Source organism: Aythya fuligula, chromosome 3 (assembly GCF_009819795.1).
Source record: "Aythya fuligula isolate bAytFul2 chromosome 3, bAytFul2.pri, whole genome shotgun sequence".
Classification (NCBI taxonomy): Eukaryota; Metazoa; Chordata; class Aves; order Anseriformes; family Anatidae; genus Aythya; species Aythya fuligula.
The window spans coordinates 69771953-69793229 of NC_045561.1; the positions used below are offsets into that span (position 1 = coordinate 69771953).

Below are 21277 nucleotides of genomic sequence, written 5' to 3' on the forward strand. Positions count from 1 at the left end.
AGAACTGAGGAAAGGGAAAAAAAGACTACACAAGTTTCATATTGACAATCCAATGGAAGTGTCTCAACATTTAGCTAAAAATACATAGAAAACAAAAGTTCCAAAGACCTATAAATTGAAAATGCTGCTGTGCTCCTCATGTCCCAAGACTGAGGAATGTTCTGCAACAGTCACAACTGCACTTGCAACATGTTTCTCGTATAGAAACACCTGAAGAGACAGTATTTCTTGTCTGAGTACTCGCAGTTAGTAAGAATATAAAGTAATCAGTGACTTTTCTAAAACAAGGTCATTTTTTTAAAACAATGCATCTTTTAAGAGCTTTGTAAGAAAAAACAGTTGCTCCATACCACTTCATGTTCAAGTGTCATTTACCAGTTAAGGATGACCGAAGGCAGTACAGTGATTAGCGATATTTTATTTTTTATTAACAACATCGATCACCGTTTTTCCACGTGCATGTCCTTCTTCCAATTTCAGAAAGGCCTTGGGAACTTCAGAAAAAGGGAAGACTTGATCGATAACTGGTTGAATCTGCAGGGTAAAGCGTTACTACATTAGGAATAAAATAACATACTTGCAGCACCTTCGCACTTCAAAGCTGTATAAAGGAAGGGGAAGGTTTCTCAGTAGTATTTAAGGCAGAAGTTGCTTGATGTAGTGACTAGCTTTTAACTTCTTTTCCGCGGTCCCTTCTCTGCCCAAGTTTTGAGACCTCTTTAGTAGCACAGATCAGAGCCCTACCTTGTGCCTCTAAAAATAAAGTCACCATGCAAGGCTCTAAACTCTTATTTCTATAAGGGTTTTATTTTTAAACCCAAGAATTTTCAAAGGGTTGGATGTTTTGAAGATACCTGTGAAGCCAGTGCCCATCTGCATCAGTACGTGCCTTGGTATCTTCAAAAGGCCTGGCCACAAATGAAGCACAAAAAAAAAAGTACACTAATGTTTGTTGCTGAATCATTCAGATGCACTTGAAAACTCAGCCACTGTGTATTCCAGTGGGCATAGATCATTAAGCCCAGCTTGCATCAATTGCTATTTTGGCATTAATTTTGTAGAGTAGCTTTCTGGATTGTTTTAGAGCAATTGCTAATAAGGAAGGTGAAATTACCATATTCGCTGTGCCCATCATGGACTAAAGAGCCAGAAAACCCTACCAGCATTTTCTTTAGATCCCACAGTGGAGGGAGAAGAAATCCCAGCTGCTTCTGAAAAATATTTGTCACTGCCAGTCCAAGAGAAGAGACTGTCATTACATTCTGAATCATCCTTCCGGAGGCCAACAAAAGCTCTGCATACAAAACTGCCTCCCAGAGCTGGGTCTCTTACCTTGGACCTTGATATCAGCCCAGAGCACACTTTTACTTTGATCCACTGCTCCTAATCCTCTCACCAGAGGAAAACATTAACACTAGCTGGGGGTGCAGCTAGCTCTTCTAAACTGAAGACAAAATCCCATTTAGCCAGCGTACAGCACAGAGGCGTCATCTCAGGCCTCAGCAAAGTCAGGGACGGGGCCCCCTGGCAGCAAGAAGACTTGGATGAGATAATGTCTTGGGGTAAGGCGAGCAGCTGAGCGAACGGCGTGACAATGGGCAGGAGGCACGTGCTGCTCAGCAGGGCCTGTTGGGAAGAAGCCCGACCCCTTCATAACCTTGTGGGGCCGTGCACGAGTGCAGTGCCTGCACAAGCAGCTCTTGTCAACGGCGGCTAACAAAGCCCTGCTTCACGCCCCGAAAAGAATCCAGGAACGTTTGGGAGCTGAGAAAAAAAGACAGGACCATTAAACCCTTAGGGTGGTTTAGTTACCGTGGGCTGCAGCTTATATCCCGGAGAGCGCCCTGCGCCCTAGGCACAGCTCAGGGCACCCCATCTGCAAAGTGGTGACACGGCGATTCAGAGGAACCCCAAATTCAGCCCAGCGGTTCCAAACCACAGCCCCCCAACCCCGAGAGCCCATCTGCTGCCACGCTGCTGTCACCCCTCGTGCCATTTAAGCGCCGGCTGTAGGCAATGCTACAGAGGGCCGTGACTACTGAACTGATGATCCTGACAATCTAGAGCATTAAAGGTTTTATCTGGCTGGCTGCTCAGCGCCATTGTTTGAATAACCCCGAAAGGGCTGACCGTGTTGCGGCACAGTGATTCACTCAGCCTTTACCATAATCCACTGACTAAGATAAAATTTCTTCCTGTGAGCAGACAAACAAGCAGGGAAGCGTCTGCTGTTTGTTGAATGTGCGATGAAAAATGGAGATTAACCGGATAATAAAAACACTGCCTATTTACAGCCGCACATCAGTTCCTTGCCAGGGGACACCTATTTGTTCAGGGAAAAGGGATTAAGCTAAAGTCTGGGAGAGAAAGGATTACACACGCACGCACTGAAATGTTTATCTGAAAACACATTGGGACTGAAAGATGTTTTCTTCCTCTTCACTCTCTCTGATGCAGAACATATAGAAATAAATCTTAGGTCTCTTGAAACAAACTCATGTGTTTCAAAAAATGAAGAGAGTAATTGCTGGTGCTGATTAAGGCAGAGAGCACTGATGTGGCCTCATACCCAATCCCCCTGTGAGCACGGCAGGCTGTGAGCAGACCTTGCAGGAGCTGACTGGTCAGCAGAAACGCTCCAGCTAACGGCAAAGTCAAGCCCACCCTCGGAGGTCTCCATTTCTGTGCTAGCGAGGCTCCACTTTGAATTAATTAGGAGGGGAGAAGCAAGAAAGCATGAAGGGAATGACAAAAGCTTTGACCCTCGCTATTAACAAGTTGTGAGTCAGTCTGGAGCCGCTGCCTGCCGCTGGAGGGAGACCTAGAGCCTTGAACTTCTCAGAAGGGAGAAAAACCAAACCCCAGAGACCCACAGAGAAACAAAAAGACAGAAACAAAAAGACAGAAGTCCTCTGACTCCAAGGGCGATGACGGAGCGTTGGCTCTTCCCCAGGTTTGTGAAGGGTGGCCTTGCTCAGCAGAGCGCCTCCCTCCAGCTGCTGCCCCCCAGCACACGAGCTGTGCCTTGGCACGACCCTGCTCACGGCCTGGGCGATGTGCTCCACCGTGCTCAACGTCCTCCAGGGCTTCCTTTGACGGAGAAGGCCAGCCGGCCGCTGTGACTTCACCGAGCAGGAGGATGAAGAAATTACCTTGCCCAAACGTGCTGCGTGAGCCGAGGCACGAATGCAGAGGCTGATACCCTGCTTTGGCCTTCAGTGAGTCTCCCCCTTCAAGATGCTGAGCTCTGTTCCCGACAGAAACTGCTGGTTCTGTCATTTCTTCCCTTTAGCTGAGCGCACCCTTCCCCAGTGTACTTTCCCTCCATGCACATTAAGGACACTGGGCATGTTCACACAAACACTTAACAGAAGAAAAAGCGATCCAACGCAGTTGTCACGGGCACCCAGGAGGAGAATGGTGGTGAGGTGGTGCAGAGCCAGAAGTGGAAGGCAGGTGCCTTGGGGTCTACTCCCACAGTTGTCTTACCAACAACTGTTTTACCAAACTCTGTTCGTTTTTCAAGCCAAGGTGCATTCTGTAATATCAAACATCTCACAGTAGCCCACAGTAACTCCGAGTATCAACTCCAAGTATTAAAATACCGGAAGATAAATCCTAGTTAAGCAGGCTATGGTTCAGAGTGTGAAGAGGTTTAAAAACCTCTCGTTCCTTACCTGGCCCTGGCAACAGCTTCTACACAACACAATGAAGAGCAGTAAGAACCTGGAGCACGCCCAGAAGGGGTTGTGTGCCAGCTTAGTCCAAATATTTAGTATGAAATATAGAAAAGCATGCTATATATTTTACAGATTTTATAAAAACATTCCCTTATGGCCTGCATCTCCTTAGGCCTCAGCAAATTAAACCCACAGCAGACAGGAGCTGTCTTCTCGGCCCTGTATTCACTGCTTTGCTGGGCATAGCTCCCCACTAGGAGATGGTGGGGAGCTCACTTTCTACAAAATACACAATTACATCAGGCTGAGGCAGCACATTTGATTAAACACCAGGTATCAGCCGAATTTTTTCCAGACCTCCTCACAGTTTACGCGAGCTCACACACTCAAATGCTATTTCTCCAGTTTGCAAGGTTTCCATCAGTCTTCCTCACAGACGTTTTGTGACATAATCCCACTCCACCTTCGTAAAGAGAATGAGCAAACCGCATCACTCGTAGGCAGAGAAGCAGATGAGTTTTAATAAAAATCACTGCTTTTTGTTGGCCATAATTAAATGCAGAGAGAGGCTGCTTTCTGAAGAGACAGGACTGAACGGAGTCTTTGGCAACCTCTCCTTGGTTATCAACTCTGGGCTCTAGCCAACAACCCACCCTGGCAAGCAAAAGCACTGCAACAAGAAGACACAAAATTAAAGTAAAAGCTACAAGCTTCGCAATTCAGCACGGAGAAGGATGCTCGTGGGAATGAGTGTGTACAGCACTGCACTGGAAGAGGCACAGCAGGGCCGAAGAACAGCGAGCATCCTGTCCTTGGATCCACAAAAGCAGGCTGCTAAGTCAGGCAACCAGACTCTGCAGCAAAAAGTATACACAGTATCACACCCGTGTTACACCAGGTACAAGCAATTGCTTTCCTTAGGTGTGCCTGTGCTCTAACATCTATTTGGAAAGGCAACAATAGAGGGTGATCCTCTCGTGATCTGAGACCTTATTTTTTCCTTTAGCCTCCCTTCTCTGAAATCACACTAACCCACACTCTGCCATGGTCCAGCAAGAACATAGCAACCTACTTTCCCCTTATTACACTCATGAGCCTGCCTTCCTCCACCAGGCTTTACAAAAGGCAAAGTGTGTGCTCGGTTATAAATTAAAGGTTTTCTACCAATTTATACGAGGTTGATACATTTTCACCAGGGACTAAGTGGCACAACTTCAGAAAGGAGCAAGAAGTTAAGCAGCAAAAATCGAGACTGTCAATGTCAAAGCCACAACACTCATCACAAATACATCAAACTAATCCCTACCAAGCCTTTCAGTGACAACGCTGCCAGCAGAGACCGGTGGCAATGCTTCAGCGAATGGTATGCCAGCAAATCTATGTCCTGAACCAAAGACTCTATTGATTGCAGCTGTCTTGAGCTGAGAGCCTCGCAATTTGTAAGGAATGCTCTGCCATGGGAAGAGATCCCCAGCTCCTGCCATTCGTTTCATCAATTGATTTGGTGGGCTCCATGTTAAGCCAATCCTCACTGGCTTGTAATTAACTGGCTGAGTTGAACCCCCCGAAGAGACATCACAACAGATATAAAAGTAGCCACCATCGCTAAAATTGACAATAAAGTATTTGATTTTCTGCCTGTCCACTGCTGTTGCAACAGCTTCCTGGCCCATCAGCCTCACAACGATCTCTTGGCGAGATGTTATGCTGCAAGGCAGTGAAAACAGCTCATAAGCTGAAAATGGTTTTACAGTCCCCAGAACTGAGCTGATGTGCAGGTAAATTACAAAAAGAAAACGATGCTCCTCCTTTGCCCTACCAGCTCATCAAATTCCTTCTTTCTCCTCCCCGTTAAAAAAGGCTGCTCGAAGAACCCTTCCTCAGAGCGGACATTTTGCAAATCTCTTACTCCTCATTGCAAAAATCACCTGTGTGAAACCCAAGTATCTTCAAACAGAACACCCCTTTGTGCCTGTTCTTCAGCCTTTGTGCCTATTCTGAAGGACAGGGATTCCTTTTGCTTTCACAAAGGAAGATGCTGGAACACATCAGAACTAAAAATCTGTGTTGGTGCAAAAGGACTAAAGAAAGAGCACCTGACAGATATCTGCAGCTGCTTCAGGAGTGTGCTCTTCAAAGCTTCACTTGCTATAACATCATCTCTCTACACCATCAGCTCTTTGCAATTTCCTTCATTTAAATCCTCCCTCATGATTTATGCTGTCCTGAAAAATGCCTCTCTTTCAGAAGCTCTCCTATTCAGACATCACACAATCCCAAAATTAAGATGTTTGTAACAGAAGAAAGGAAAATTCACTGAAATTTCAACGTAACCAAATCTGCAATACTCCAATCTGTACTCACTCAAAACTAGGTCCAACTACGTGAGCTCACTCTGCTGGCTTTCCCAAGTCTTCTTGCTACATTCTAACATTTTATTTATTTATTTCTTCCCTAAAATCCTCATTTATTTTGCTCCAATTCAAACACTAACGTTTATTCGTCACTTAGTTACAGGAAATTATGGTATAGTGCCTCCAACATCTCCCACCTCCCCTGTTTCCAAACACCTACTCTTCTGAATGGACGATCTGTCCGTTTAAGAAAACTCTTGTCTCTTGACAATAAAACTCATTCTTGTTAACGTGTATAAATGGAACACATCTCGGGGATACAAGGCTGTTGACAACACAGGTGTTTACAATATTTTACAAAATCAAGCAAAATCCTGGTAGAGCAATGACTATGCAGATAAACAGCCTGACATTATGACCTGTTCTAGCAGACAGAATAATAACTGGAAAAAAAAACCTCACAAGCAAACATCTTTATCCCCACGATCATCTTACAACAAAAAGCACATCAGGACATTCATGTATGCATGACGTACATTTTAAAAGGCATTACAGTTCACCTGTCCAGATTATTAGGCAGACGAACACTGGTTAAGCCCCATCTCTATTGCATAAACAGGTGTTTTCCAAGAAGCTTTCACGGGCATATTCTGCATTTCTGTTTTGCATACAAGGCAGGAGCAGAACACAAAACAAGTTGCTAAGGATCAGGACAAATGGTAGGAACGAAGACAAGGACATTTCGGTTCCTTAGTCAACTGTGATTTAGTTGTGTGTTTGGATGAGATCATAGGATGAGAAGCATCTTCCAGGGTTTCTTCCTAGACTATGGAATAAGGCCTTAGGCACTGCTCAAAGTGCAATGCAGAATTGTGTAAAACTAACCAGAATCAACTTCACCACAGCGTATTTGCTGCTACAGGCTCTGTGTATGAGTAGGCAACTTTTTATGAAACACAGACTCTCCCCTGGCTGTATCAGCCGCACCCCAGTCACAACAGAGGGGTAGGAGTGGCTGAATTTGGGATTTTCACTCTGACCAGCAGCACTGAGAGGGAAATAGAGGCAAACAGGTCATAAAAATATGACAGAAATGTATTTGCTGAAATGTACAAAATTTGGGAACATAATACATAGAGAAAAGGGAGATCTAAACTCAAAGTGTCTTCAAGAGTGCTAGATTTTTCTAACTGTGCCCAGCCCTTGAGCACAAGACGGCCTGGCAGTTCACATACTGCAATTCTGAGCTGTCAGGGCAGACCCAACTTCCTCCTCTACTTAGGCTCCACATAAAAAGATTACCAGCCCGTATTCTCTGCTCTAGAGATTTTGCCACCATGAAATCCTCCAGGAGAGAAGACTGCCAGGACCGAGAGCACCACACATTGCCAGGAACAGGTGATAAAGTGCTCGCACACACCTCTTCTACAAAGCTCATAAACCTGGAAAGATCAGGAAAGCAGTAACCTATCTGCTACTTCTATCTGCTAGTTCGTGCCTCTCCTCTGAGATGCCCCCAAACCTTACCAACACTCAAAAGGTATCAGCTCGCTGGGCTGAATCACCACAAACATTATACTCCAAAGCAGTGGGATAATTCGACACCACTTTGCCAAAGCAGATCATCTCCGACCTGAAATAACCCAAATTTTCTCATTCTGCACACATTAAGTGCAAGGCTCCTGATCATCCAGCCTAGGGAACTTCGCATATGCAGGCATACGCACAGTCGTGTTCATCCTCACCAAACGAACCAAATGAGGCCTCTAAAAGAGTTTAATTTTCAACAGTTCATGCTAAATGACTCCCATTGGCACTAAAACCAAGCGCTGGATGTTCTTTCCTTGTAACCTTCTGTGTTTTTTAAAAGGGTGAGAAGGAGAGGGAGAAGGCAGAACACCCTTAGGGATTATAAATACCTAAATTCATTGCTGAAGGCAGAAACCAGAAACTGTAACAAATCAATTGTTAACTAGTTTTCTTCATTGTGACTCATAACATTTTATTCCTCAGCTGTGAATTACACTGTTTTTGAGTCAAAGCAGTACCTCTTTCAGCAGAGAAACACAAATAACTGACATACCTTTCCCGAATCAACCAGTTCTGCTATTTCATCCAAACTCGGGCCACTTGGCATAAAAAATGCCCACCGATAATGGACTCCTTTAAGAAGGTGCTGCAAGAAAAATCACAAACATATTTTTAAAATCATGAGAAGAAACTGAAATGGGAAACAGAAGTAAGAACAGAAGCACTACAAAAACAACTTAAGTAAAATAACAGAACAAAAACAAAACAAAAAAAAACACTGAAATAATTTGCCAGTGTCTGAAAAAAAACACGTTACCTAAGCATATGGATTAAATGTACAGACAGAGATGTTGTATTACCACAATAGGATCAGGGTGAATTTTGTGTCCAATTGCACAAGTCAGCTAGTTGAGAAAAACAACGACCTTGTCTCCACAGCCACAAATGGCATTATTTCTTACGTAACAGAGAGACGGTGCTCTATGTTTATGCACGTGCAGAAAGTGGTTGAAACAAACCCTCCAATACGACATTCAGAACCTTCCGCCTCAGAGCCAGCGATTAAATGTTCCACCATCACATCTGCCAAAGCCATCACCATCAGATGACAGATGGCAGCTCATGTGAAAAGCATTTTAGGAGGATCACACGAGCACAAGTCAAGAGCGCTTCCTTTGAGAAAGTTGTTATAAGAGTCTTCATCCACCACAGAGAGTTGATTTTTAATACATGGCATGCAATGAGGACATCATGGAAACTTGCAAAATGATGCATAATGTTGCATGATTTCTTTCCAGGCTTTTCATTTCATTTTTGAGCTTTCCTTTGAAAATATTGGTCCTGGACCTAGAATCTCATTCAGCCATTCTATCACAGGAAAACCATGGCAACAGCTTGAAAAGCACTCATTTGGAGAGCAAGTACACATGTTGAGAGAAGAAAGGGAAAAGTTCTAAAAAGCCTCGCTGAACTGGCCACTGGGAGACTGGTTTAAACGAGAAAAATCAATATCACCATCCAGACACATGAACATGAAAGAGATGAAAGACTTTTTAGCCACCCTCAACCACTTTTATTACTGGCTGGTGCTGGAATAGGATGAAGAGAATCAGTCATGGAACAATGTTTGAGAGAAACCCTGACCAGCCTAAAGCAAGCAGCAAAACCCCTCCCTCACTTCAATGGGGCAGGGATTTGTTCTGTTTACCATAAAACACTAGCTGTCAGCGGGACTCACCAGGAGGCCATATGGAAAAGGCTACAATGAAAAGCACAACAAGGACTCAGAACTTCAAAGCACCCCAAACTACCACATATACCAATCAGCATCATCCCAAATATTATTATTTTTTTGGTGCAAGAAAGAAGGAAAGAATAAAAATGCATCTGTAGGTTAAAGATCTATGAGGAAAATAAGGTAGATGCCTCCGGATGAACCACCTCACTAGAATCCAAGCCACAAAGGAAGCCATGAGGAGATAACATAACTTTCAAGTATACAGAAATGTGTCAAATACCTTTACAGTTTTGGAACCTATCGTGACTCCTGTTTGCAACATGCCATCAGCTACTCCAAGTTTGTCCATGTTGATCAAGAAAGGTGTCACCAAGGTAACGTATGTTGCTCCCGACCATTTCTTCAGGAGATCGAGAGCCCACTTCTCAGTGGATCCGCCGACATTGTCTAGGATGAAATCAAATCTGTAGACATGTAAAGAACAGCCTTGAAATCATGACATAGGGAAAATGATCGTGATTAAAATAAGGCATATCAGAAATTAGATGTTGCATTTCTGCTTGTCATGGCAATACATTAAAACAATCTGCCTGCAAGACTTCAACTAAATGCCAGTTTTACTGTAGAGAGGGAGTTAAAATCGCAGGTTATTGCCTGTTCACTGCACAGCAGATACAGGTTGTTTAGATAATTAAACTGCTCTTAAACTCCAAAAAGCAGACTTTTTGAGGAACAGATGCACTCCCTCTAAAGCCCTCTAGAGCCTTCTCCCTTCATCCCTCCCACTGAGACCACTGGGAGAGGCTTGAGGTCTGGTCCTACCATTCAGTGGTGTGCTGTGTGCATCTGAACACTCGTCTGGACTCCTGCCCTGACCAGGAACATCTCCTGTTCATGCTGCCTTCACGTGGAAGCCAGTTCCAGTGGCCAAAGTTACTTAAACAAATGAATCAACTGACATTTCATCTCCACTAACTGCTCTCTTCTCTGCATCTACCTATTTGAAGTAGAACCTAACAACACAAAGGGTCTAAAATGTCACAGAATGGGTATATGCAGCCTCTGGCGCCAAGCCACAGTTTGAGCATTCATTCTCATCTATCCCAGCATACGAACCTGTGACGGATGAATATGGCAACTGGGAGCTATGCAAATACCTATTCTGTTAGGTGCACAGCTCATTCTCATCTGTAAATGCCCAGATTGGAATAGAAACACTTATGTGTGTACACATATATCTCATTTAGCTAACCCACAAACATGAGGAAAAATCCTTTATGCAAATGAAAAGTTCTTATCTCTAGAAAGGTTTTCCTGCCTGTCTTCCAAGGGTGTGATTTCACGTTATTCTTCAGTCAACCTGACAGCTGTCAACAAAATAGGAATTAAAACAGGGAAAACTAATGGCCTGGAAAAAAAGCAGCTTGCCACGGAGTCTGAAGAGTCAGTCCAACTGAAAGGGAGAAGGTTGTAGGACCATCCCTCTCAGTACACCTGACCGATGGGCTTGGCTGTACTGTGAAACTGCACCCTGATAAAGCGCTGTTCATAGTTCCTAAAATCAGTCGCTCACTAGATCGGGTGATTAGCATTTAAGATGTTTAGCACAATTTAGCACTGCTTGCAAACTGCTAAGTTCATTTTTGCATGTTCTGCCCAAACAGACAGAGCCAATATCCCCCCGATTGATCTCAGGCCTGCCAGCAATCACACCGCAGATAATGGGCACAGGCCTTCTCAGCACAGTTATTAACTAAGACTCTTTCATAGATTGAACAATTTCTATTTCTCCTCCCAAATTAATTCCATCTAGCTAAGAACAGCAACGTGAGTACCATCTTCAAATGAAAGCCACAGCAGACCATGTTTAAACAGATGGAAAGATTACAAAGGCAAAAAAAGCTTCAGTTCAGGAGAAACCCCCCAGCTACTTTAAACATAACTGTTGTGACAAGATAAATGCGATTATTCATCAGAGGCAGCTGTACTCAACGTTACAAGAGAGAAATTTACTCCCAGTTATGTAGTACAGCGGCTAGAAGACTTCAGGCAAGTCACTTAACTGCTTTATGACACACTTCTTCCCTATACAAGATCAATTTTGCTATTTACTAACATCACACAGGATTCCTGAGACTTGTTTTAATTTATTCATGCGTTTTAAGTGCTCCAAGATCCTAGAATGGAAACTGCCAGAACTGTTCAAATCACAGTCTTTGAAGAGAAGCATGCAGAAGTGTGAGCTTGCCTCCACAATCCCAATTAACTGGCTTAATCTGACAATGAAATCTGTGCCTGCAATACCCACTTGGCAAATTACATTTGAAAAGGGCCGGGATAAATTTGCTTTAGAAAGTAAGGCTTTAGAAACAGAGAAAAAAAAAAATGGAGAAGAGGGAGTCCTGATAGACTGGAGCCAAGAAATCAAAAGGCAGAAAGACCAACCGCCAGTTCCTTCATCTCAGTATTAAGCAATGCAAACACGTACAAGGGCAATGTTTTAAGCTGCTCTTCCAAATTTCCAGATTTGTAATCAATCACATCATCTGCTCCAAGCTTTTTCATCAGCGTGCTAGCATCATGAGAACACACCGCTGTCACGTGAGCACCCCAGGCCTTCACTAGCTAAAAACAAGATGGAAAAAAAGGGTGAAAAGTATAGAATTTAGTGAAACAATGAATCAACTTAAAAAGACAAAATCTCATTATATTTGTATAGTAAGTGAGTAGTTTTATTGGGGAGTGGGGGGACTGTTCCAACACAGAGTGACTTGTCACACGGTTAGAATTTATTCATATTTAAGGCATTTTTAAGGAGTGAGGAGCTGGTGTGGGCGAGGAGGGTGGTTTTTTAATGCTGCTTGAAAATACCAGGTCTCAGGGTAAGTAAGACTTCAAATAAAATGCTCAGTTTGCTTTCTGAATCCGGTAACTCAGACAATAACTCTTACTCTACAGTTATATAGCTAACAATCTGTAAACCTGTCAGCAGATCAACCACTGTAGGGATTAAAACATTTTATCTTTGTACCTGCTCATTAAGTATTCCATACCTCTATCTCACCGTAAATAAATACAATTTTAATACTAAGAAATAATCACCTCTGATTTACCACAGAGAGGATGTCAGGTCATCTTCTACTCCCAAAGTAAAAGCAGAGCAAGGACTTTTGCTAGGTATTTATCTCTTCTGTAATTCTCATTTTCATTCACAGTAATCTTTTTTTTTTTTTTTTTTTTTTTAAATATACTCTGGTTTAATTACATAGTTTAATCAGCATGAATCGGGTATAAATTACAAGTAGCCAGTGGTTGGCTGGCCTTTTCTACAGCCACTTGCTTCATCATGGATCAGGCAAAGACCATATCACTAAAAATTCTCTTATGAGCCTCTTCAAACCATTTTGCTTATGGTCCAGTAACACAGAACACAGTGATGCAAGCACAGAACCCACACTTTTTCCACACTCTCAAGAGGAAGATGGTTGCACCTGATGACACCACTGAGGATCAAAATCCCCCAGTTAAATGGGAGCATGAAAAGAGGATGTCCCACAGTTAATGGATCAACACAAGACTATGTTGGCTCTCCAAAGTTCAGGACTAATGGAATGAAGGAAGGCAAAAAGGCAGCAGGGCAAAGAGTGAGGGAACATTAATCTAAGCCATTCCATACACTGCACATAAAAGCCTCGTGCCTCTTACATATTCTGACCACCCACAGCAGCTACACATAGTAAGAGATTACAGAAAATCACAACTGCAATCATCTACATTCTCCGTCATTTTTCTCCTCATACATCAAGTTCTTTTCATATTTATGGAGCAGAGCTGACTGAAAGATAATGAAAACAGGCTACATATTACAGGTTTCACAAATCAAGAGATTTCCTGTTCCTGAACTGTGAAGTGCAATCTTTCACTGCCTACACTCACGCCTTTCTTTGAAACTCCCTGCTTCCTACTTTAACCTACTACAATATAACAAAGGGAGAGGAATAAATTTCAAGATATTTCACTTTTGGAGATCCAACAGATCAGTTGGTAGCTCGGTATTTCATTTCTCCTTCCCTCAATTCCCTTGTTAAATTTTGTTTGTACTGAATGGTTTGAAGATGTACCCTGTGCGTGCTGTGCTCTATTACCTGTACAGCAAACGTACCGACTCCTCCTGAAGCTCCCAATATCAACACTCTGTAAGAGAAAATTAAAATTTATTAAATACTTCAAATATTTGGCATAGTAACTACATATTCTAATGCTTCTTCTTCATCTCCAAGATTACTCTAAGGAAAAGATGGTATTTTTCACTCAGTGTTACTTAACAGTGAACTCTTCAGATACCTAGTAATGTGACTTAACGTCTCTGATCTTGTTTCCTGTGCCATCACCATTCCCTCAGCCCAGCCAAAGAGACCTCCTCACATATGCTTTCCATTCAATCCAGGCAACGGAGCTGTCAGCATTAATACTGATCACCAGAAAATCCTGTTCCCATCCACACTTTCCCAAAAATAATTGCTTAGTTCAGAACGAAGTCAGTAAGAATGTTTCCATCTCACAGATTCCACTGTCATATTTCCTAAATTAAAAAAAAAAAAAAAAAAGAAAAAAGATTTGCTAACATTTTAACATAAATTGATGCTATCTAACAGAAGACTGGTTTAGCATCCTATTACTTAGAGGGACTGGGGACTTCAGAATATATGGAACATAATTTTCCAGCGTATCGCTGAGTATTTATCTAGAAGAAAGTGAAGAAGCACCACAAACAAGTTCTATTAAACTGTCTTTTTCTTCAGATAAAGGCAGAAGAATTTTTCTAGTTCAGTATATCTCGACAAGACACTGTAAAATGCCCGTTTGTTTTAATAGATACACAAGCAAGAAAATAAAGCATTTATTACCAAGGTATTATCCAGTGAAAGTTCCTTTTAACTGAACATACTCTCCTAAATTTTATAGATAAGAATTCAACTTAAGGGGTGTGAGAAATTTACTGTTAGCAGCCTAATCACTGCTCAAAAATTTCATTAGTATTTTAATCTATAAAGTAAACTTCAGAAAGAGAATTAGTAAGAAAGCCTTGCAGATGAAGCCACAGTGCACCAACTTTGGACCCATTTGCTAATTCCAGAACAAAAGAAACATCCAAAATGCAGTTTTGGCATAGGGCTGTGAAGCATCATGTTGCTCAAAACTTCAGTTTGCCAGAAAAATTTCAGTACCTTCAAAAGCTGGTGATCTTCCTGTTTTAAATCTCCCTGTGCTGGATGTTGAGGGAAATTGCTTTTACAGTCAAAATTGCGCTATACAATCTGGAGTTTCAGTTTACAAAAATTCTTTGAAATAACCTAAGAGACTTGGCTTTGGTAACAATACCCATTCTAAAAGGGATACTCTTTTGTAACTCATCAGATTCCGTTCCCTATTTCACTGATCCAAACCGCAAAAATTCAGATGAAGAATCTGAAACCACAATGCCTGCCACTTTAAAATCTGCCAAAATGTACTTATGCTCAGAACCATGCTTCTAACAACAGATGTCTGAAGCAATATTTATATTCAGATTATCCTTGAAAAGACTCCGGGATGCTACAAAGGACAGTCACAGTTACTCCTTTCAAAAAACCAAACCAAACCAAACCAAACAAAACAAAACAATAACAAACAAACAAACAAAACTTGTTAAACTGTGTTTCCAAAGCTCTAATTTCAAGACTTACATCCTGCTCAAGGATTTACATAGCAAGAATAGTTACAGTTGTGGGGAGCTGCTTGGCTACAACTTCAATAGACACACTTACGATTCCTGAGGTTGAAATCTGGTCCAGATTTGCTTTCTTCCTACATTACATGGGCTATTTCCTACCAAAATTTCTCATTATTAAAGCTCCCTCAAACATAGTGACTTTAAGAAAGCTCTTTATTTCAGAGACAGACTGTGCCTACACCCCACAGAGCAATCTAGCACCCTCCAGGCCAAGTGTCAAGTGACTGCCACCCACACTGCTCACAGGTCACCTGCAGGAGACTGTCAGCACACTCCACAGCACTTGCCCTGGGCTGCGTGTGTGCTGCTGTGGCTGTCACGCATCTGCATGCAGGGACTTTTTTCAGCTCAAAAGCCCTTGTAAAAACAGGAGATCGTGTGCCACAGCTCAACAGCTGAGTGTTTTTACAGTGCTGGGGACAAGGCATTCTGTTTGGCATAACTTAAGGACGTGGGAAGTGTTTGAAGGTGCAGGAGCTGTTACAATATAAAATAAAGTTCCATTTGCTTAAGCCAACAAAATCTCCCTAACAGTTAATTTTGTATTAAGAAGCATTTACCCTATCAAGAAATATTACAACCTACACTCACTTTGTACTTCTCAACAGATAAAATGATGAAATAACAAACAGCCTTTGAAAAAAACACATTTTCTTGGGGTACTATATTATTTAATTTTTCACTGCAAAAATATGAATGAGAAGTGTAATGTTACCAGCTTAGAGTAGCAGAATCTTGATGTCTCTCTCCCCACCATACTCACATGTATGAAATGTTGACTTTGTATTTTAGATAAAGATTCTTGTTTCATATCAACATAAAGTTTTCCAGGACTTCTCTAATTGTCAGGTTTGCTTTTAGCATGCTTTTTGCATGCAAGATTTGGCAGCTATTGCTGACAGGCATATCTCCTTTCTACTGAAACAGGGCCCTCACACACATGAGCTCTCCAGGTTGTTATCCACAGAGAACTTCAAAACAACGGAGTCATTCTGAACACTGTGGGTAACAAGCACATTCACTTTTACCTTGTGCAAGAATATTTACATATATCACAGTGGTTTATAACTTGTAAAAGTTTGTGAAAGCATGTGCAGATGCAGAAGGTAATCCTGACAGACCAAAATACAATCAGTGTTGGACTGATAACAAGCATTCCTAGTTAGCCCACCCTTCCACTTTAAAAAGGCAAAGAAAACAATACACACCAATAGAAAAACTTGCTGTTTTTAAGATGTCTTAACACTGCAATAAAGTATCAGTGAAGGAGCTTTCATCAAGGAATACAGATGCTCTTTCAATATAAGACACACTCGTGTGAGTATAAACACCCTCCTACATAGCTATTTACAAACACCTACAGGAGACAAAAAGACCAACATAAAATTACTGATGTAGGTAACTCCTTACTAATATGTTCAATTATTTCAAGAAATTAAGAAACATGATGTAAATTCTTGCCTTATAAGATTACTGCCTTGCAAGATTAATGTAAAGTTCATGAAATATATTTCTGCATAGCTGCTTTACTGCGTTATATGCATTTTTCTACAAGAAACTTTTCATGGAAAAAAAAAATCACATAACTCATTCTTTGCTGTTTTTACAACTCAAAAGTTCTAGATGAGAAACACCATAATTTTATAAGTACATAAAAATGTTTTTGCTGACAGAATATTTAAATACTCACTGGGAACATAAAAGTAAATGTTAAAGGTAAAGATGTGATGTAAATGGAGTTTGCATTTCACTTTGAGCAATCAAAACGCTTATCTGAATATTGGAAAGATACTTTAAACAAGGCTAGCCTACCAACATTAATTCTATTTACATATGGAAGACAAAATAATCTAAATACTTAAGAAATAAAAAGGGAGATGATACATTCGGAATTTTATTACTAGCTCAAGTTAATTTCAGTAACAACTCTGGCATTGTTTCAAATTTTGCCATTTATTTTCTCAATACATTGTTTATCTTTAGAGCAAACAATCATTTTATATTTTCATGATGAAATTCACTGTGGTACATGAACAACCCCTCCCTCTATTACCTTCTAAAGAGGTGGGTGAAGAATTTCAGTAAGTCTAGTGTCCTTTACAATGTGTTGCATTACAACAGTAACACCCAAGATAAAACGTCAGGTAACCAGACTCCTACTGCCCCATTACTCTTTTATGACTTAAACTTTTGATGCAGCAAGGCTGTTTTAACTATTATTTTTCAGCTTCAGTACTTTTACTTTTGCCCTTCTTTCAGTTCAGAACATTTTGCTATCTTCTAACACAAACATCTGAAGGCCAAAATAGCAGCAAACTTCCCTTATCAGGAGAAAAATGGTACCTGCTCCAATTTTTCAATGCATTTTTCTTCTGCTCCTTCATCTGCTATTGTCAGATTAACAGGGCGATAAACAAAGCCAATTTCTTCTATTTGGCTGCTAGTCTTGCCTGTTTTCCCCTCCTCTTCTACCTTCCTAACCTTATTAAAGTTCTGTCCCACGGGTCAAATGAGACCCAGTCACCCGTTTTTTTCTAAAAATCTGGAAAACCAGCCTGCCCCAAATGGTTCCTGAGTGCAGGCATCGAGCAACTAAATGAACAGCACTGTGATTAAGAAGGCCTTTTGTGAGCTGTCAAGATAACTGAGAGAGAATTATTTTGGGATAGCTGTCCTAGCAAGCAGAAAGGCAAAGTCCTGATACCATCCTTAAATTCTAAAGGATTAATATCCTTAAATTCTAAAGATACCATCCTTCAATTCTCTATATAGTCAAATACAGTACACATACCTTATATTATACACAAGGGAAGTGCGGCTTCCCCTACCTATGACTAGTAAAACTTCACTTAGGCTCCACATCTCAATCTCCCTCTAGAGTAGCCCCTTCCTTAGCATTTGTACAGTCTGACCCTAACATCTTCAGGCCATCTGATCTTTGTGGATGTCACAACAGCCTTCAGCACTGCCAGACTCGTCTTACAAGCTGCTAATCAGTATAAAAATTAAACATTTAAGTTTTAGCACCAGAACAGGTTACTTACCTTTTCCCACTACAATTACTTTGGTTCAGTCCTCCAACTTTGTTAATGGCAGACCAGGCAGTAAGACCTACATATGGTAAGGAGGCAGCTTCTGTGTGACTGAGACATTTGGGCTTAAAAGACACCTGAAATAAAATCAACCTTATCTAAGTCACCCAGTGGATCCTGTGTGACACTGAAATACTTAAACAAGCTTTACTGAATTGCAGATCGTGTATTCCACGTTTTCAACTATCATGAAGATTCAAAACTAGCAGGAGTCGAGATCAATCCAAGCATTAAGAAACAGTTATTTATGCACCGAAGGGGAAAAAAAAAAAAAAAAGAAAAAAAAAAGAAAAAAAAAAAGAACAGCAGTATTCACAGTTTGAGCTTTTTGTCTGTTAGTCACATTTTTGCAGGTTTACCTCATTTGCACTAGCTACCACAAACTCTGAGAGAGTGCCTTGTTTCCATGGAGGAATTGCTGCCCATACCTAAAAACAAACAGAAAAAGAACAATCAACTTTTGTGACTTTAGAAAAGATTATACCTATATCAAAAAGTCACATTCATTAAAGATTTTTTTTTTCTCCAATTTGCAGAATGTCTTCACTGTTGCTCATTAGATGCCAGTTTAGCTTATTCTTTAAACAAAAAACATCAAAAGAGCAAGTCAAGGAAGGATTGCTGAGTTATATAAGTAAACTATACCATGTATAAAATACACTTTTTCAAAAAAAAAAAAAAAAAAAAAAAGAACTACTTCTATAGCAGGAAAGTCTTTGGGGGGGAGGGGTAGGGAAGGCAAAATTTGCTATAATAAAACCGGTGAAAGGTGAACAACAGGTAGAGGTGAAAGCAAGTAATACCAGTATTTGCGTGGGCACTAAGGAAGTAATTCTTCAGAGTTCCTACCTTTACTAATTAAATTACTCAAGAAAAAAAAAAAAAGAAAAAAAAAAGAAAAAAAAAGGATAAAAAACCTCCTTCCCCTTAGAATTCCAACTTCAGTAAAAAAAATTGAAGCCACACCTTGAGTGCACTTAAGAATATTTAAGTCCCTCTCTTGCTACCACTGAAACAGACCAAAAATTAAAAATCAGAAAGGAAATTAGCTTGCAGAAGCAAGTCAGGGAAAGGTGATGTTTTTGAGAGAAAGAATTGCGGAAGAAAGCATTCTAAAAATTTATTGCAAGACAATTTTCATTCAGAGTGCAACAACATAAGAAAATAATTTTTGTAAGAGGGAAATGAAAGCTGAACAGCTCATGGTATATTTTAACTACATGCTTGTAGTAAACATCAGATTAGTGACATCACCTCATCTCCAGGTTTGAAATAAGACACACTTATTCCACATTCCATGACAACACCAGAGACATCTCGACCGAGTGTTAGTGGAAATTCATTTTCTGTGCTTTTGATTTTCAGGGGATCCCGCTTCATATTTAATGCTGTTGCACCATAACCACCTAAAAAACATGAAATTAATTAATTAACTGGACAACTCATTTTAGAAGGCATAGTATGTACATAATATGCCTCATTTTCAGTAAACTCTGTATTTCTTTTATGATTTAAGCATGTACAAAATATTCAGTATTTTTACAGATTTTACTAATAAAGAGTAAACCTCAATTAAGGCCTATTTGCTTTCCCCCCATGAAGAGTACACAGTACATGCTAGAACACAAATCGCCACATAACAATTTAATACTGTTGTCATGATTTAATCACTCCAAACAAAATGGCTTTTTGTTATAAAAAATATTTAATACACAGTAACAGTCAGAAATTCTAAAAATTCTGCTGGACATGCTCCATTTTCCAACAACATCATGCAGCTAGGAATCCAAAAGAACTCCAAACTTTCAATTCACCTTTTCAAGTAGAGTACTGTAAACAAAGCAACATAAACACCATTGCAAAAATTAAGGAACATATATTAAGATGAGTAATCTTAACTTCTATTGAGCATGCAATAGCTAAATGCTGTGGTGTCCAGAAACTACACATCCAATAACAATTCCCAGCCTCAAAACAATAAAAATAAGAATAAATCTGCATTTGGGCATGTATGTCCTTTCAAGTTATTTGGAAAAGTCTGCCTATGTGACCTATTGTGCTAGAAAGTGTTTTAATACTGAAATGAAATGGGTTCAAAAGCTGACACCTGTGAAGCAGGATGAAAATGTAGTTACTTCCTAATAACTTAAATTGAACTCAAAATACCAGTTGCATCCCAGTAGCTCACGTGGGTGACAACTGCAATCCTCAGATAGCAAATGTCACATAATGAAAGTCAAGATTATACACGAGGATGTCTTAAAATTCATTTGTTAAAGACCCAAAACACACATTACAGCTCTGCCAGCGGGCTTTTTGCAGGTGCTGCTGAATCTAACAGACAGGATCCCTTCTCAGCATGAAGCACGAGGCCTTCCTCACTGCAGCCTTCCTGCAATTTGAAGCCTGAAACTGAGGAAAAATCAGATGAAACGTGTCAAGTACAGAGTCACCCAAAGCTATGGGCTTCCTGGGTCAGCTCATGGTGCCAGCTGGGGATGACGGGAGAAGGCAACGTGCGGCATGGCTCGGGGCAGCTCACCCACACTGAGGTGCTTTTGACCTTCAGCCTCCCTGACCCCAAAGAGAGGGGAATTTGGGAGCCTCCCAGGGGAGGCCACCCCTTGCTAACACCCCTGTGGCAGGGCAGAGGGCCAGGAGCCGAGCGGGAGCTGCCCGGGGCGACACGCGAGGATTTCACCTCACGGCCCCACCGAAGCCGCCCCGGGGGGCCCCGTCCCCGTCACTTACTTCTCATGCTAAGGTCTATGGGGTTGAGGCTGGCGGCGTGCACCCGGACAACCACCTCGTTGGGGAACTGGATGGCGGGGAGGGCCATCTCCCTGCTGAAGCGCAGCACCTCGTTGCGGCCGTAGCGGTCGATCACCCAGGAGGGCATGGCGGAGCGCGCCCGCGGAGAGCCGCCGAAGCAGCGCACCGGCACCCGCACCAGCACCAGCAGGGCCGGCAGCCGCCCCATCCTCCCCGGGGTCCCGATCCCAATCCCGATTCCAATCCCGGTCCCGATCCCGATCCCGGTCCCGATCCCGATCCCGGTGCCGGCCCCGCCGCCCTCCTCCCTCGCCCCGCAGCCCAATGCGCGGCCGGCG

General features: G+C 41.6%; 1 protein-coding gene across 1 annotated transcript; it reads right to left on the reverse strand.

Annotated features, from left to right (window-relative positions):
* Window positions 1–394: 394 nt before the first annotated feature.
* RTN4IP1 (reticulon 4 interacting protein 1) lies at window positions 395–21167 on the reverse strand. The gene is made up of 9 exons (XM_032185189.1): window positions 20919–21167; window positions 19422–19573; window positions 18527–18595; window positions 18120–18244; window positions 13448–13496; window positions 11791–11927; window positions 9583–9766; window positions 8118–8210; window positions 395–534 (listed from the first exon to the last, which is right to left on the reverse strand). Exons 1-9 carry the CDS (start codon window positions 21145–21147, stop codon window positions 418–420), a joined length of 1155 nt encoding a protein of 384 aa, XP_032041080.1. The 5' UTR covers window positions 21148–21167; the 3' UTR covers window positions 395–417.
* Between the last annotated feature and the right edge of the window lie 110 nt (window positions 21168–21277).

Excerpts from the sequence above, each read along its gene's own strand:
- RTN4IP1 (XM_032185189.1), bottom strand. The coding sequence starts at position 21,147 with ATGGGGCGGCTGCCGGCCCTGCTGGTGCTGGTGCGGGTGCCGGTGCGC. Across the intron at positions 18,245-18,526 it reads TGGTAGCTAGTGCAAATGAG|GTGTCTTTTAAGCCCAAATG; the intron begins GTAAACCTGCAA and ends ATTTTATTTCAG. Across the intron at positions 9,767-11,790 it reads CAGCTTAAAACATTGCCCTT|ATTTGATTTCATCCTAGACA; the intron begins GTACGTGTTTGC and ends ACATGTCTACAG.